Genomic DNA, 15,656 nt, shown 5'->3' with positions numbered 1-15,656 from the left:
CAAATAGACAGTGAAGAACAAATAACTAATATATTTTGAGTTGATCAGAAGATGATCATTGATTATGCACAATTTAGAGATGTAATTAGCTTTGATAGTACATTTTGCACCAACAAAGAATGTAGGTCATTTGGGTTATTTGTTGGGTTTAATCATCATAGAGGTTGCACTATATTCTGGGCTGCACTTTTATATGATGAGACCGTCGAATATTTTAAATGATTGTTTGAGGCATTTACCGAAGCACATGGAAATAAGAAGCCTATAACCATCTTCATAAACCAAGATGTTGCTTTGGCTAGAGCATTACTAGAGGTGTGGCCTATGACATTACATTACGCTTGATGCAGAATTGCATTAAGCATTTGGATGATATGACGAAAGATGGCTCATGTTTTCTTAAGAATTTAAAGAAATTTATATTCCAATGTGATGAAGAGGATTAATTCAAGTATGCATGGTTTAAATTTCTTATTGAATATGAAGTTCTGAATAATATATGGTTGCAATGCATATATTGTCACACCCCGTTCACACTAAACCGGGCCAGTGACCAGGTTAACACCGGTTAACCCAAACCTGCCAGGATCATCTGATACTATATTCCACCACAGCATACACACAACTAATAAAAACTTATTAGATCAGCAGAAGACTAGGTTTACCTGTGAATATTCCCATAATACTTGATACCCGAATTGTGATACAATAGTTATATACATGTGGCCCAAAGGCATGATATTTACACAATAAAAGTACAATTCACATATCAAGTACATAAAGGAAACCATCAAAAATCAGAGTACACAGCTCGGCTCGGTATCAAAGGCTAGAGCTCAGCTCGGCATCAAGGGTTGAGCCCAGCTTGGCATCAGAACTGCGGTCCCCCAGCACAACTCTCGCACGGGCAATCAGTGCCATGCTCTAACTCCTCAGGGGCCCACCAGTCCTCTTCGGGGAACTCGACCGTGGGACCCACCCCGTGCTCTTCAGATGTATGACCTACAAAATCATCTAAAAAGGGGTGCACACGTGGGATGAGCTCACTAGTTCAGTAAGTGGAAAGATGGACCACACAGCAGTCCACACAACGAAACACAATCATATGCACTACATGCTATGCATTACATTTTAAATCACATCCACCTAAGCGACATTACTAAGTCTTCGGTTTAGTGCTACTACAGCCATAGTGCGCGTATACTCCAGGTACGAGCCGCGAACTCCATCCTGCGATACGCCCATAGGGCTGTCGGAGAAGGCCCACCGTGAGTACTTGAAAAAGTAAAAACAATGCCAACCACCGGCTCTCAACAGAAAAGTAAATGACTAAAATTAAAGGTGCTGACTCCAGCAATTTAAAAGCAGTACGATTGACCCTCTTGAATATACCACCGGGGTTGTCGACTGTCCTAATGACCCGCCCGACGTTATGTCTAACCACCACAGTGACCCGACAACCGCGACCACTACTTCTCCCCAAATGGTAATCCAACACCTTAACCCCTGTTGGGAAGGGTCGTAGCACGGGACGGTGAAAATCTTAAACCGCATGCTCCTATAGGACAATAGTACGATTGCATAGTGCCACCGCGTCCCATACCATGGGCCACCAATGCACTCTTTTTCAAGCCGACTACGGCATCTAGTCTATTAATGCACTATGCACAATGATATCAACATTCATCACATAAGCATCTCATTACTTGGCATTTAGAAAGTAACATAACACACATGCATAACAACGTGAGGATGACTAATCTACATAGCATATTCATAATGGCATGACTAGACTAGGTACATTTAAATGAATGCCAAACAATGCCTTGAAACAAGGCCAAACGTCCTCTCCCCACTTACCTGTAGTGTACAAGGATTCCCGTTCGGTACAGGTGAGATCCGATGCGAGAAGCGTAGGATTTGGTGAACCTATCATGAGTGAGCGGGGTTAGTATTTCACCATTTTAGGATCAAAATTAATGAGATCCGATGACAAAATCATGTTTAGAATGTTAAAAGAAGGTCGCACCTCTGATTTGGTCCAATCGGACATAAGAATCACCTTTGGGGCCTCACAGGTGGGCCAACTGGTGGGCCAGACAGCCCACCGGTCTGGCCCATCGGTTGGCCCACCGGTCTGGCCCGCCGGTTGTGCCCGAAGGCCCTGCCCTCTCAGGCGGGTGCCCACAAGCGGGCCAGATGGCCCACCGGTCTTGGCGGGAAAACTGTTGTTTCTTCCCAACTTCCTCCATTCTTTGGGGATTCAAATGGGAATTTTTCCAACCCATTCTTCACACTTTCAATGTCTTATAGGATGGTTCTAACCTAGATCTAGGTTAGATTCAAGTGATGGAAAACCATCTTACCTTCTTTGCTCAAGAACACCTTCAAACCCTCAAAATCACTTCAAACCCACAATGCTTCTCCAACCTTGTCAATACCTCTTCAAATCCTTCAAGATCAACACATAAATCATCTATTAAACCTTAGATTCATCATTTCAAAGGGGATTTACAAGATCTCAAGAAACCCTACTCGAATCAAGGGTTTTACTTGGGTATGGTGAATGTTTAAGGAACCCAACTTTGCTTACCTCTAAATGTAGATCTAGTGTTGAAGATCACTCTTCCGACGCCGGAATGGGAAGATCAAGCTTCGACGCCGCTGAAATCCTTCTCTTCTTCCTCTTCCTTCTCTTCCCTTCTTCTTCCCTTTCTTTTCTCTCTCCTCTTTACTATCCTCACCAACGTACGAGTGTCATAAATGAAAAGAAAAGAAAATCATAAATGCTATATATATACTTCTTAAATAACTAAATAGTTCACATGGATGGGTCACTCAGGTGGGTGGGTGCGGCCACCTGTCCGCCCACCAGTCCGCCCACCTGAGGGCTAAAACTTGGGATTTTGACAGAGTTCGGGCCTCGACGCGAACCCCACCCCTGGCATACGATGTAATATATGTATACACCTTAATATATGGCTACAATACCTGTTTTATCCGTACATGGCCTTATGATAGGTGCATGTACACGGCTTGGGTGTGACAATATATCCATTTAACAAAATTAGATGGGAGGACATTACAAAGTAATTTTCGAAGGCTTTAAATCGTACAATTAGGAGAAAACAATTACGCAACAAGATGAACAAGTTGAAACACGAAAACCAACAATTCAAGAGACTACTTGACACAATTGGATTTGAGTGGAACTCAATGACAAAATCAGTCACAGTTGATGATGAGTCCGTATAGGATAGGGCAATATAGGTACAATAGATCTCACTAGCTAGTTGAATTATTTTAAAATTAGATTGCAATGAGTAGTACATCTAAGTGATACAATGACTGCTTATGCAGGAAAATCTAGGATGGTTGAAATACAAGAAGAATAGACTAAACAACTGGCCAGATTTGAGCATGATATTTAGGGATGCCTATGCTAAAGGAAACTTAGGAGTTGATAGCGCTCAAGATTTGGTTGACATCGAAGCTGATAATACTGTTAATATTGAGCAAGTCTTTGAATCTCCTAGTACCCCGGTGCATTAGGCATGACTAAACCATTTCATAAGGATATTCCTACTCCAACTCAGACCACCACAAAGCGAAATCTTGATAGAACACCCATGGGATGAAGAAAAAAGTGCACCAATAAGGGAGACAGCCACATCAAGGACTTGTATAGGAAGTATTTATCCACTAAAATTGAGAAAGCATCCAGTACTTCCATTACGTCTCCTATTCGTGGTGGGGAAGGTGCATCTCGTCCTCGAGATTTTAGTGTGAGAGCATGCAAGGCGGTATTATCCTCCATACCGGATATGTCATAGAGGACATACTTAAAGGCCACCAGTCATATGTGTGTTGATCCTAGTTGGAGGGAGTTTTTTCTCTTTGCAGAGCCTATTAAGAGGACTTGGATTTTAGATGCCTTGGAGTAGTTTAGGGGAAATGGGTCCTTTGTCTAATTCTACTGTTGAGACTAATTATGATGCTTGTGTTTGAATGCTACTTTTGATAATTTTGGATTGAGGATAATACTTTCGATGATGGCTACTTGTGTTTTATTTCTTTTGTTTTTTTTTTTTTTATTGACGTGTGTAATGTTGAACATGTGTTTTGGGTTGAGACGATGTGTCAAATTGTTATGTCTTACATTTATTTGCTTAAAATTGATAAGTAATTTTTAATTTATTGCAGTTATGTCAAATGCATTTTATGAAATTTCTAGTGATGAAGAAGATATGATCATTCACATGGGAATGGAATTACTGAGTGAGACTATATATATTCGAGAACCATGTAGAGATAGTGTATTTTCAGGTGTTGTCATGCTGCATGAGGTACTGAATGGGCATGCCAACAGATGCTATGAAGAGTTTAGGATGGAACGTCATGTCTTCCTCAACCTATGTAATTATGTTAGATATAGGGGATCATTGAAAGACACGACTAACATCCAAGTGGATGAACAACTTAGAATGTTCCTACGGATTGTTGGGAAGGGTTCAAGTAATAGGGACACCCAAAATCATTTCAACCACTCAGGAGAAACAGTTAGTCGAACATTCAATGTTGTCTTGATTGCAATGCAAAGCCTGGCTAAGGAGAAAATCAGACCGTCAGACATCAATATGATACCAATAGAGATTGCATAGAACCCGAAATACTACCATTTTTTCAAGGTAAATATATTAATATGATACATGTTTGTAATTAAATATATGAATATTTATATTCTTATATGTAGTGACCATTTAATTGTCACTACATGTCATAGCACTATATTGGCGCCATAGATGGTACTCACATCCATGTGGTAGTTTTAAGAGAGGATCAAACTCGATATAGGAATTGGAAGGGGATCACAACTCAAAATGTGATGTGTCCATGTTCATTTGACATGCGATTCACATATGTGTATGCGGGATGGGAAGGTAGTGCAAATGATTGTCGAGTACTTGAACAGGCAAGGAGTGATTCTCGATTGAGTTTTCCACATCCACCTCTAGGTATTAACTTTATTCTAGTATATTAGATTTTTATTTGAGTGTATACGTAATAACATATATTATTTTTCGTCTGTAGGAAAGTATTATGTTGTCGACTCTAGGTATGCTAGCCAATCTGGATTTTTGACACCATTTAGGGGTGAGAGATACCATCTACCAAACCACAAAGGGCTTAGAAGATCCCCAAGAACATCAAAAGAGTTGTTTAATTTTAGGTATTCATCACTTCGAAATGTCATTGAACGTACATTTGAGGTATTGAAGAACAAATTTCAAAATTTAAGGTTAATGCACCAGTTCCCAGTGAAAGTTCAAACATCAATCATACTGGCATGTTGTGGACTACACAACTATATTCGAGAAGAGCATATTACTGATGCTGAATTTGTGGAGATGAGTAATGATTTAAAAGTTACAGAAGATGACTTGAATCTGCCACATGAAGATTTCGTTGATCATTCTACAGCACAATCAAGTCAACGAAATAAGGCAAAAGAGATGAATGCCACTAGGCTAAGAATTACAAATGCAATTGCTAGACAGCAAAGGATGCCAGAACTAGTTGAAAACTAAAACCGATAACTATTTTGACAAAACTGAAAACCTAAATTAATGTTTCAAGTGATGTAGTACTTGTTTTATGTTACATTTATGTATGTGGTACAAGTTGATATATTATTATGAATGTCATATATTTGGATGCTATATTAACTTCTTTGATATTAAATTACTGTTACAGATGACTTCTTCAATGCCTCCACTCATAGCAAATTGTGAAATTTATGGGAAGAGTTGTGCTAAATATACAACCAAGTCAGGTAAAAATATTGGAAGAGAATTTTTCAAGTGTTGAGATTCATGTAATTTTTTCATGTGGGTGGACCAATTACATCTATGTAGATGTGGTAAAGGTTAATGCAAAGTACGAACTACGATGAAAGGTCCAAACAAGGGACAATATTTTCTATGTTACCCAAATTCAACTAGGATAATTTATTTCTACGATTAATCTATATCTATAGATAATTTTAGATTTTTTTTAATTCGATGTTAAATTTCAACGACCCTAATCACATCTATTATTTGATATGGGCTGATAACTGTAGATGTGGTATCTTTGTATGATTGAAAGATGAAACACATATCTCTACCATACAACATACATTATATTCAGAAAGCTCAACATCAACACCATACACATCACCGTCCACTTGGAATGAGTACATAAAAGGATATCTGAAAGGGACACTTAAAGGATTAGAGGACCAAACAAATAAGATAAAAGACATCCTCCATGCATTCAAGTCTTTAGACTTGGACAAAAAGTGAAAATTTGGGGAATTATGTAATAATTAACTTGGACAAGGCATTGTTAATTCTGTACTTTATTCATCCTTTTGAAAATATTTGTTTTTGTATATAATACTTTATTGTCCTAAAGGATTAGTAATTTCTAAACCTATTTTTTATTTCTGTAATTATTGAACAAAAAAAAAAAAACATTTTTGAAACAAGCGTTACCAAACGGCAGAACTGTTGGTTTTCTGTTCTGAAACTGTTCTAGAAACAGATTCACCAAACAACCTTAAATCGTTTAAAAATGGAGTTTCGACATAGAAACTGAATTTTTGTTTTTGACATGAAACGGAGTTTCTGGAACAGAAATGATACCAAATGGAGCCTAAGTCCTCGATACATGGGACCTTATGAGATATTGGGTCGAGTCGAAACAGTAGCTTACTGAGTCGCTATGCCACCCGAATTATAAGGAGCTTATAATGTAGTTCATGTTTCTATGCTCAAGAAGTACGTTTCCAATTTAGCTCATATTTTGACACATGTACCTTTGGAACTTGACGCTGATTGGAAGTATGTAGAACAGCCAGAAGAAATCATTGATCGGAGATACCACATTCTCTGTAATTGGACTATTTCTTATGCACTAGTCAAGTGGAGGAATCACTCCAGAAAAGAAGCATCTTGGGAACGTGAGGAGGAAATAAAAAAGAAATATCCTCAGTTGTTTGGATCACTAGGTAAGTCAAATTCCGGGGATGAAATTTCTTGTAGGGAGGGGGAAATGTTATACCCCAACCCTAAAACTTCCTATTTTAATGTTCAGATGCGGCACCAGAGGACACCAGTACCAGTGAGTACTGGATTGCATCCGTCTTTTGCCGACGAAGAAAGGGCGACCCCACTTGCACCTGCTACCCATGCTTAAATAATTGGAAGGGACTTTAGACACGAAGGGGAAGGTCAGTCTAACCTCACACATATTAGAAACCCCGGGGAAGGCCCCACTCAGACTGAGGAGAGATCTCCATACAAAGTGACCAGTTCATCCTTCACCGGCTGATGGTACCGGTGGATGCTCCATCCACCGGTGAACACCATACGGTGAGTGCACAGGCTAGTTTTGGGTTATTTTGCAATGAGACCCAAGACCTCACAATCGTGCACCCCAAACCCATCCACATTAATGGAACAATATGTTAGGGAGTTGATTAATGTGGCGAGACATCTCGAAGTGGGCTTGTTAGTGCCGAATAGCGGAATAAACTGGTATTGAGTAAAAACCCATTATTTTCCCAAACAGCCCTTAGTGGAACTTAAGTGGCTATAAATAGGACTCTTACCATTCATTTCTTCTCCTACCAAAATAGAAACAAGAAGAGGGAGAAAGAAGAAGAAGGAGAAGGAGAGAAAGGGAGGAAGGAAGGAGAAAGGTTAGGCCTCCATTCTTGAGGCAAGCCCATATGCCCATCTCTCCACACACACACACACAAATCTCTCTCTCTCTCTCTCTCTCTCTCTCTCTCTCTCTCTCTCTCTCTCTCTCTCTCTCTCTCTCTCATTTCACTCTTTATTGGAAGTAATGGAGACCCAACCAAATTCCACGTACCCAACCATAAAGACTACATAATGAGAGGGGGAAATTAGGGTAAGAGACCTACCTTGGCAAGGTTATTCACTCAACCTTGGGTCTAAGGACAAATCCTTATGAAACCCCTATCCAAAACCCTAAAAATTAGGGTAACTAAACCCTAGACAAGTGCTCTACTCAAACCCTCTACAATTTCCCATTTAAAATCCATAGAATGATGTTATATTGAACTAAATTTAGCAACTACACTAAACCTAAGCTAAGTGTGGTGTGTGTGAGTGCCCCACATACAAACCCAATCTCTAAAAATCACAAAAGAAACCTAAGCTATAAACTATGTAAAAGAGAAGAGAGAAAGAATAGAGTTGGAAAATGACACCCCATTGAACAACATGCACTCCCACCACCATACACAGGGGCCACAAGGCCTATATGGCTGATATGGGCAAGAAAACCCCGATTTTAACTTCACCATCTGATGATCACCGGCCAACCTGTGAAGGCAAGGACCATCCATCGATGAAAATATTATAGGATTTGCATCCCTTTCGGATTTGTCCACCAGTGAACTCACCGACGAATGATCATCCGTCGGTGAACCATTTTAAAGCTAATTTTTAATATTTTTATTGGGGCATGAGTCCTAGTGTCCCACTCCTCTATGAATAACCGAATAACCTAAAATTACTATTTATCCTAGGAGTGGAACCGAGAAGTGATGGGAGCACGCAACATGAAACCATCAACTATCTACTGCCATCTAGAACTCGAGGTGAGGGGATTTTGTGTGCTTTTATGGAATGCTTGTATCATAATGCATATGTGGATGAATATATCATTTTGCATATTATTATATTATTCCTTATGTAAAGTGTTGATGTGGCATGAGAATGAGGATTATGATTTTGCATATATGTGTGTGTGACTAGGATGCAAGGTGGCCAATGGTTGGTGCTGACGGCACTGCATGCTCAGGGTGTGTGTGTGTGTGTGTGTGTATGTGTGTGACTAGGGTGCAAGGTGGCCAACGGTTGGTGCCGGTGGCACTACATGCTCAGAGTGGGTGTGTGTGTGTGTGGAAACTGGGGTGCAAGGTGGCCAACGGTTGGTGCCCATGGCACTACATGCTCAGGGTGAGTGTGTGTGAGTATGATTGAAATGTGTTGTGGCATATTAGAATGCATTGGGATAGGATAACCACCCTGGTGCTATAACCCTTACCAATAGGGGTTTACGTATTGACTAATCCTCTCGTCCGACGGTCCGAGGTTGGGGATGATTTTCAGTAACTGATGTGCATAGCTGCTAGCGTCGTGACAAACCCTCACACGATGTTTGATTCGGTGACAGGTATACCCTACATGTGATGTTGGATTCGATGTAGTGGTATTATGAGAGATTATTAATAGGGGTTTACCGGGTAACAATGTGGTTTCGAAACTGGCATGCTCCTGACCCGCAACTAGCTTGTATCCTTGGGGACTGATAATGTACATTCATGACTCGGGATAACACCTATATTGTAGTAGCACTTATACCCCTTTTGGACCTAGAAATTGTTGCTTAGAATTGTTTGATAATAAATGGATCATGTCATTGCATTCATATAAATGCATTTATATTGATGTGGTTGGGCATGAATATTTATACTATTGCATTTTCTTTGATTGTCATGATTGCTTGTGTGTTACCCCTCACTGGGCTTCGTGGAAGCTCACCCCCTTGTTGTTGCCCCTTTTTAGATGTTGATTCAAGAAATCCTTCGAAAACTATAATCGAGGTTCCGGCACTCTACGGAGGTGACCTCTGGGATGAGGAGCTAGTTGTGCACGAGGATGGATGCATGTGGGATGATTGTGCGTTTGGAGCACGATGAAGATGGGAGTATCATCTTCTATTTTTTATTCTTTTATACTTAACAGATGTAGCCTTATGGGGGCATAACAGTAATTATGATCCAGATGTGAAAACATTTTTTTGTGTAAATATGGTAAATATCATTAGAAATCATCAATTGATATATTTTGTTTATATTATAAGTATGTGATCTCAGAATCATATCATAATCTTATGAACTTAAAGCACTGCATCATGGATCCTAGATGGATTGTGGACATGTGTGGATGTCCATGTCACTAGCCTTCAGGTGAGCGAAGGTGGGGTGTGACAGGATCAAATACGACAGAAATGGCAAAAAATCAAAAATGGATGGTACGTGTTTTAAACGTTTAAATTTAAACAATACGGCGCAAAAAAGAAAAAAAAAGGTAATATGCATTCAAAAATTGGTAAATAATGACCTAAATACCTACATAACAATGAAAACAAATGTAAATAATATCCATCTTTCAAACTAATTCAAACCTATTATATCATCAAATAATATCCAAAATATATCCATCTAAAGATTAATATAAGATCTAAAATACATCATTCAAATATCCAAATGCATCATCCAAACTACATCATCTAAAATGTATCATCAAACTTCATCATCCAATTTTGTTAAAAAAAAACTCACAAATGTATCATATCATAGTATTAGGTTGATCATGAATAGGTTCAATGGATGTCTCTTCAAGCATCTCAGTCTCCAACTCAACGTCTACATCAGGCAAGTCATCAAGTTTTTTCAAGTCAATAGGTTTTGCATTTTGAATTGTTCGGCTTTCATACTTCTCCTTCATCAAAGAATTCATTCTAATGTACACCAAATGTTCTAACATTTCTGGAGACAATCTGTTCCTTTTATTTGTTTGTGTTGCATCCCAAGCACTCCAATTTCTCTCACAAGGAGAGGAGCTACAAAGTTGACTCAAGATTTTACAAGTAATCTTTTGAACCACAGTAAACTCACCACCCATAAATTCCCACTAAATCCCTACAAATTAATATAAGTAAACAAATATAAGAATGATATATTTAAACATAAAAGTATTAACTTAATTAACCAACAAATTTACTTACTTGGATGGTTAGTTTTCATCATAGACTTTCTTTTGATATTGAACAACCTTGGGCTCCTCATCCGATACTCAACAATTTTTGCAGTGAATTGATCACAATCTTTTGGAGGAACCATGATTGCCACAATAGATTCTTGAGTTTGTACAACTATACTTGTCTCAATAAAAAATCCACCATCAAATAAATTTTTAGGATTTAAAGTTGCAGCAAGCACATGAATAGGTTGAATAATATTCTTTTCCACCCTAACATCAAACAAATCCAATATGGTAAAGTACTTCACTCCATCACTCTCTTTCAATTTTCTTAATTTTTCTTTTGCCCTAACAGTTGCTTCATACAAGTAACATACAGTAGAACCATCTGAATCAACTAAGCGAAGAATCCTAATGAGTGGATCCATAAAAGCAATAACCTCTTTTGCTCCATCCCAAAATATATCAGATTGACTTATCCTCACAATTTTTAATGCTATTTCAACCCTGTTGCAATGAAAACCTCTCCACTCAAATGATGCAACCAATAGCCTTGACTCATTCTCAACTGCAATAAGAGATTGAAGCATCAAAAAATTAGTAGCAAACCTTGTTTTGTAGGGCTGCTTAATCTCTTTTGAATTGGTGAATTCTCTCATTAAGGCTATAATAGTTGTGTGCCTATGCATATAATCCACTACATGTTTCACATAATCAATAATTTTCTCACCCATCTAACATACTTATGGATATCTTTCAAAAGCAAGTTAAACCCATGTGCAGCACAATTTGTCCAATATATGTAAGACCATTTTCCAATAAACATGTCATCATAGTAGTTGTAGTTGGCACCATTATTTGAAACAAATTGCATAATATGTTATGGCCCAAGCATTTCAATAACATCAAAAATTTCTCTAAAAGGATATCCAGCAGTAATACTATTTGAACCACATTCAATGCACTTCAGAAACACAGCCCCTCTGGAGAATAGGCTATCACATTGACCCAATACCTCTTTTAGGTTAGTCCAAGAATCAGACATTATTGTGCAATCTATGTTACCCCATGTTGACTTTATGTTGCTCACATATTCCATGATCTCTGCCTTGGCTTCAGGGATCAAACGAGTACGAAGAGTAAAATAACTAGGGATAGCAAAACCCTGACCATACTCACATCCACCTTTCATCATGTGAATAAAATTTTTTTTCTGAATAACAATGAAAGAAATTTTATTCTTAACAGAAAATTCTCCTATCATGCTTTCTAATGCCTTCTTGTCTTTCTTAGTAGCTAATTCTACTATTGTGGTTTAATGAATGCTCCTACCAAAGGAAGGTGTGGAACCAAATCCACTTTCTATGGTTTCATTCGTTCTTTTCTTTTTAGATGCACTCAAATTCATTTCTGCATTGACTTCAGCTTGGACATGGTCATGGACTTTAGTACAAATTTGAACACCATGACCCGTCAAGAAAGCCAAATGAGCCTTCACTCAAGTAACACTACCAGAGAAATCAAGTTCATAATAATTACATTTAAAATGGTTCTCAGCAAGTTGTTGTACATGTTCCCAAAACTTGTCCTTTTATCCAACCATTTCTCAAAAATCTCTAGTACCTACATAATATCACAATCAAACATTATTTAGGTTTAGCATATATGATGAGTACATATGAGAATCAAAATTGTAGACTACCCTTTTACATATAAAATAGGTACAAGTAGGAAGTATATCATTGCATCCTCTAAAGAGACATGAAAACAACAGTATAGAAGAAGCGACAACTATTTTTTTTTAACTAGTAATCCATAATTAATGACAAATCAAATTAATTACAAATGAAATAAATAATCTATTTTTAACAACACTCATAAATGTCTAGATATGTCTTCCATCACAACATCCACTTTATTACTTAATTTTACTTTTAACTTATCTAGCAATATCTTTAATAGAAAAATGAAAAAGGGAGGAGAGAACAATATTAGAGCTATAAACTATATAAACCCAAAACTAAAAAACAAGTAAAAGACACAGAACAGAATTTTAACTCCATATATCAAGTAAAAGAGACAGGATTGGGTAGGAGAAGCCTTCATTTCTTCCCCTTCTATTAACTCAAATGTGTCATTATTCTTCCAGTAAAACAAAAAAATATATATGAACCAAGATCAACCCCTACTACAGTAAAATTCGATTCTTTAGCATCCTTGCTCCCTTCAAATGGGTTGAACTGGTATTGCTAATCCAGAATAGCATGCGAATGGACCCATACTATTTTGGGTATTTTTGTAATACTTGGACCCACCCCTACCATTTTCAATCCAATATTTTTTTGATGTGGAACTGCTCTCGATGAAATTGATTATATATTCTGTTTGAACATGATAATATGGAATGTTATGATATTAAAACAACTTTGAAAAGGTTTTGTAACACTTATGTTACTTTTTCTTTTCTACATCACATTTGTTTATTTTAGAAACTATATTATGAGACTGCTTTGGGAGAATTAAAAAAGATTCCAGATTCTAAACAGAACAAAAAATCTTAATGCCCAAGATTTTGAGTTCAATATGTTGTCAGAGAATGCCCTGTTGCCTTTAAATCAATAAGTTCAACAAGCAATTGGTTTTAAACATTAGGCAGTCCATAAAGCAAAAGACTCTCTGTCTCTCTCAACATATTGAAAACTGGAGATAGAATGATTGATATGTTTTTGGTGAAGAAGATTGGAGAAGCAGAAAAATTTAAATGCAACCAAGGAAACTTATAATGTCAAGAATGGTGAACAGATAGCAGAAAAAAAAAACCCAAAACCCTTGTAAGCATAGGTTTTCAGAAACACGAACCTAAAGAGGCTATGGAAGTTGGAGAATGATCCATACCCAGAAAGGTAAACCCACAACGTCACTTGAAAATAACTAATATTGTTTTGATAGTGAATACAGAAAATTTCTGGAATAAAAAATATTCATATTCTCAAGAAAAAAAAGAGAGAGAGAGAGACAGAGACGCCCCTAACCTGAATCTCTTGCTTGCCGTTGGGAAAGAAGACGAGACGGATTGAGTGGACAGCGGACAGCGGAGATGGGAGAGCAACCTAGACCTGGAGTCAAGTGAGCTTTAGGAAGAAGGGGGGAGAGTGGGAGACAGTCAGGGACTCATGGGCTTAGGGTTAGGGTGAAAGGTAGATCGTGTGTAAAGGGTTTCTCCGATTTTCCCTTTTTTCTTTTTTAATTTTCATGTCCCTTTTTTTAGCTTAAAAAAAAAAAAAAGGATTCGCATTCTAAATGCGTTTAGAACTTCAAGAGCTGCATTTCCATTTTTTACCGGCTTGCTCTGGGCAGTTCGAAATTCGACATTTTAAACGACAAAAAAATGGTACAGCGTTTAAAACGTGAATTAACTAACAACAATCTAGATCCTTGTTTGTGTGCATGTACAACCACAGCCCACTGGTATGCATATAGATATACATTTTTTATGTACATTTTTTCTTGTGGTTTGATATGAAGTTACATTAATATTTTTTCAAATTATATGCATTTTTTCTTATTTGTTTTCTTGTTGTCACTCTCGCTTTCTTCTATTCAATATTATAGACGTAACCTCTACTTATGAATATGGGAATTATATAACTCTATTACTTTTACTTTAAGGATGTGGGATTATTAATTTTCTTCGCTCTGTTACCATATTTTTTGTAGAGTTCAGTGTATGTAAAGTAACTTTTTCTACGTGTGTAGTAATTTAATACTTCTAAGTGTATACATATAAAAAATGGTTTTTATCATCAGAAACTCTTATTCCTTTAAGATTTGCATGTTTTTCCTCATAATTATGAAAATTTGTCTTCACAATACTCTATGGACTAAAGTGAAGAAGCATGACTATTTTTTTGTCAAGTTAAGAAATTATATTAGAAAATCAGAGTGGGATAAAGTATACACATAAAGAATAGAGTAGAGAAGATGAGCTAAAAAAAAATAAAAAATGTTGTCATTCAAGCACCTAGTTATGGTTTGATCTGTTTGATTTTCTATGATCTTCTTCGCTCCTTTCTCTTTAACCTTTATTGTATATCAACATTATTTAAGGTTAATTTCTGATCCTAATCTTGGAAGTTTTTAGCTTTCCTGATAAAATTATTGATTCTTCTTTGAAATAGGAATGTTTATAGAAGAGGCTAAAGTCTAGATTAGGCCTTTTAAGATGGTGTATAGTCATGTAATGACAATACAGGTAAATAAGTAATTATGACGTATACTAGACTATCCTAAATTATTAAAAAGGCATTTGGAAATTGAAAATAACAACTAATATTTTTCCCAAGTATATTATTAACTAAACAGGTAGATTGTGGATTTTGACTCACCCATGTCAATGACTATCTCTGTGGCATGAAGGATATATCAGTGGTTCCGACGAATAAAAGAGTATAGGAATTGATATATTATCTATTGGCTTTTCCCATTGCATATGTATGGCCTTGAAGCAAAAGGAAGTAGAGATTTCTTCATAAGAGTTATTTTCCAGAGAGGAAGACAAGTTTGGTACACATGTCAAAAAATGGATAAATGATCGAGCTAGCAAGAGACCTGAGTTCATTCCCTTTAAGTGTTCAGTTTAATTGTTAATGATGGTCAATTAATAGTTCTTTTCCAACTTTCCGGTGGAGCTATCAGGTTTCTAAGTAAATGGGAAGTTTTGAGACAACTATTTGATACATCAAAAGTCAGCTTCATAAAATATCCTTGAAGCTTAATTGGACTATAAAAGATACTAATTCTTAGATTATTTTA

General features: G+C 37.1%; 1 protein-coding gene across 1 annotated transcript; it reads right to left on the bottom strand.

Moving 5' to 3' along the window:
* Positions 1 to 10,296: 10,296 nt before the first annotated feature.
* Positions 10,297 to 13,989, bottom strand: LOC122093374. The gene is made up of 3 exons (XM_042663706.1): positions 13,877 to 13,989; positions 10,870 to 11,412; positions 10,297 to 10,783 (listed from the first exon to the last, which is right to left on the bottom strand). The coding sequence occupies exons 2-3, from the start codon at positions 11,270 to 11,272 to the stop codon at positions 10,776 to 10,778; spliced, it is 411 nt and encodes a 136-aa protein (XP_042519640.1). The 5' UTR covers positions 11,273 to 11,412; positions 13,877 to 13,989; the 3' UTR covers positions 10,297 to 10,775.
* Between the last annotated feature and the right edge of the window lie 1,667 nt (positions 13,990 to 15,656).

This window comes from Macadamia integrifolia, chromosome 11 (assembly GCF_013358625.1).
Source record: "Macadamia integrifolia cultivar HAES 741 chromosome 11, SCU_Mint_v3, whole genome shotgun sequence".
NCBI classification, from domain to species: domain Eukaryota; kingdom Viridiplantae; phylum Streptophyta; class Magnoliopsida; order Proteales; family Proteaceae; genus Macadamia; species Macadamia integrifolia.
Note: the sequence above shows the minus strand (reverse complement) of the source record. Positions and strands in the feature narration are given on the sequence as shown.

What these genes read in the sequence shown, in the direction of transcription:
- LOC122093374 (XM_042663706.1), bottom strand. Translation starts at nt 11,272, where the DNA reads ATGGATCCACTCATTAGGATTCTTCGCTTAGTTGATTCAGATGGTTCT.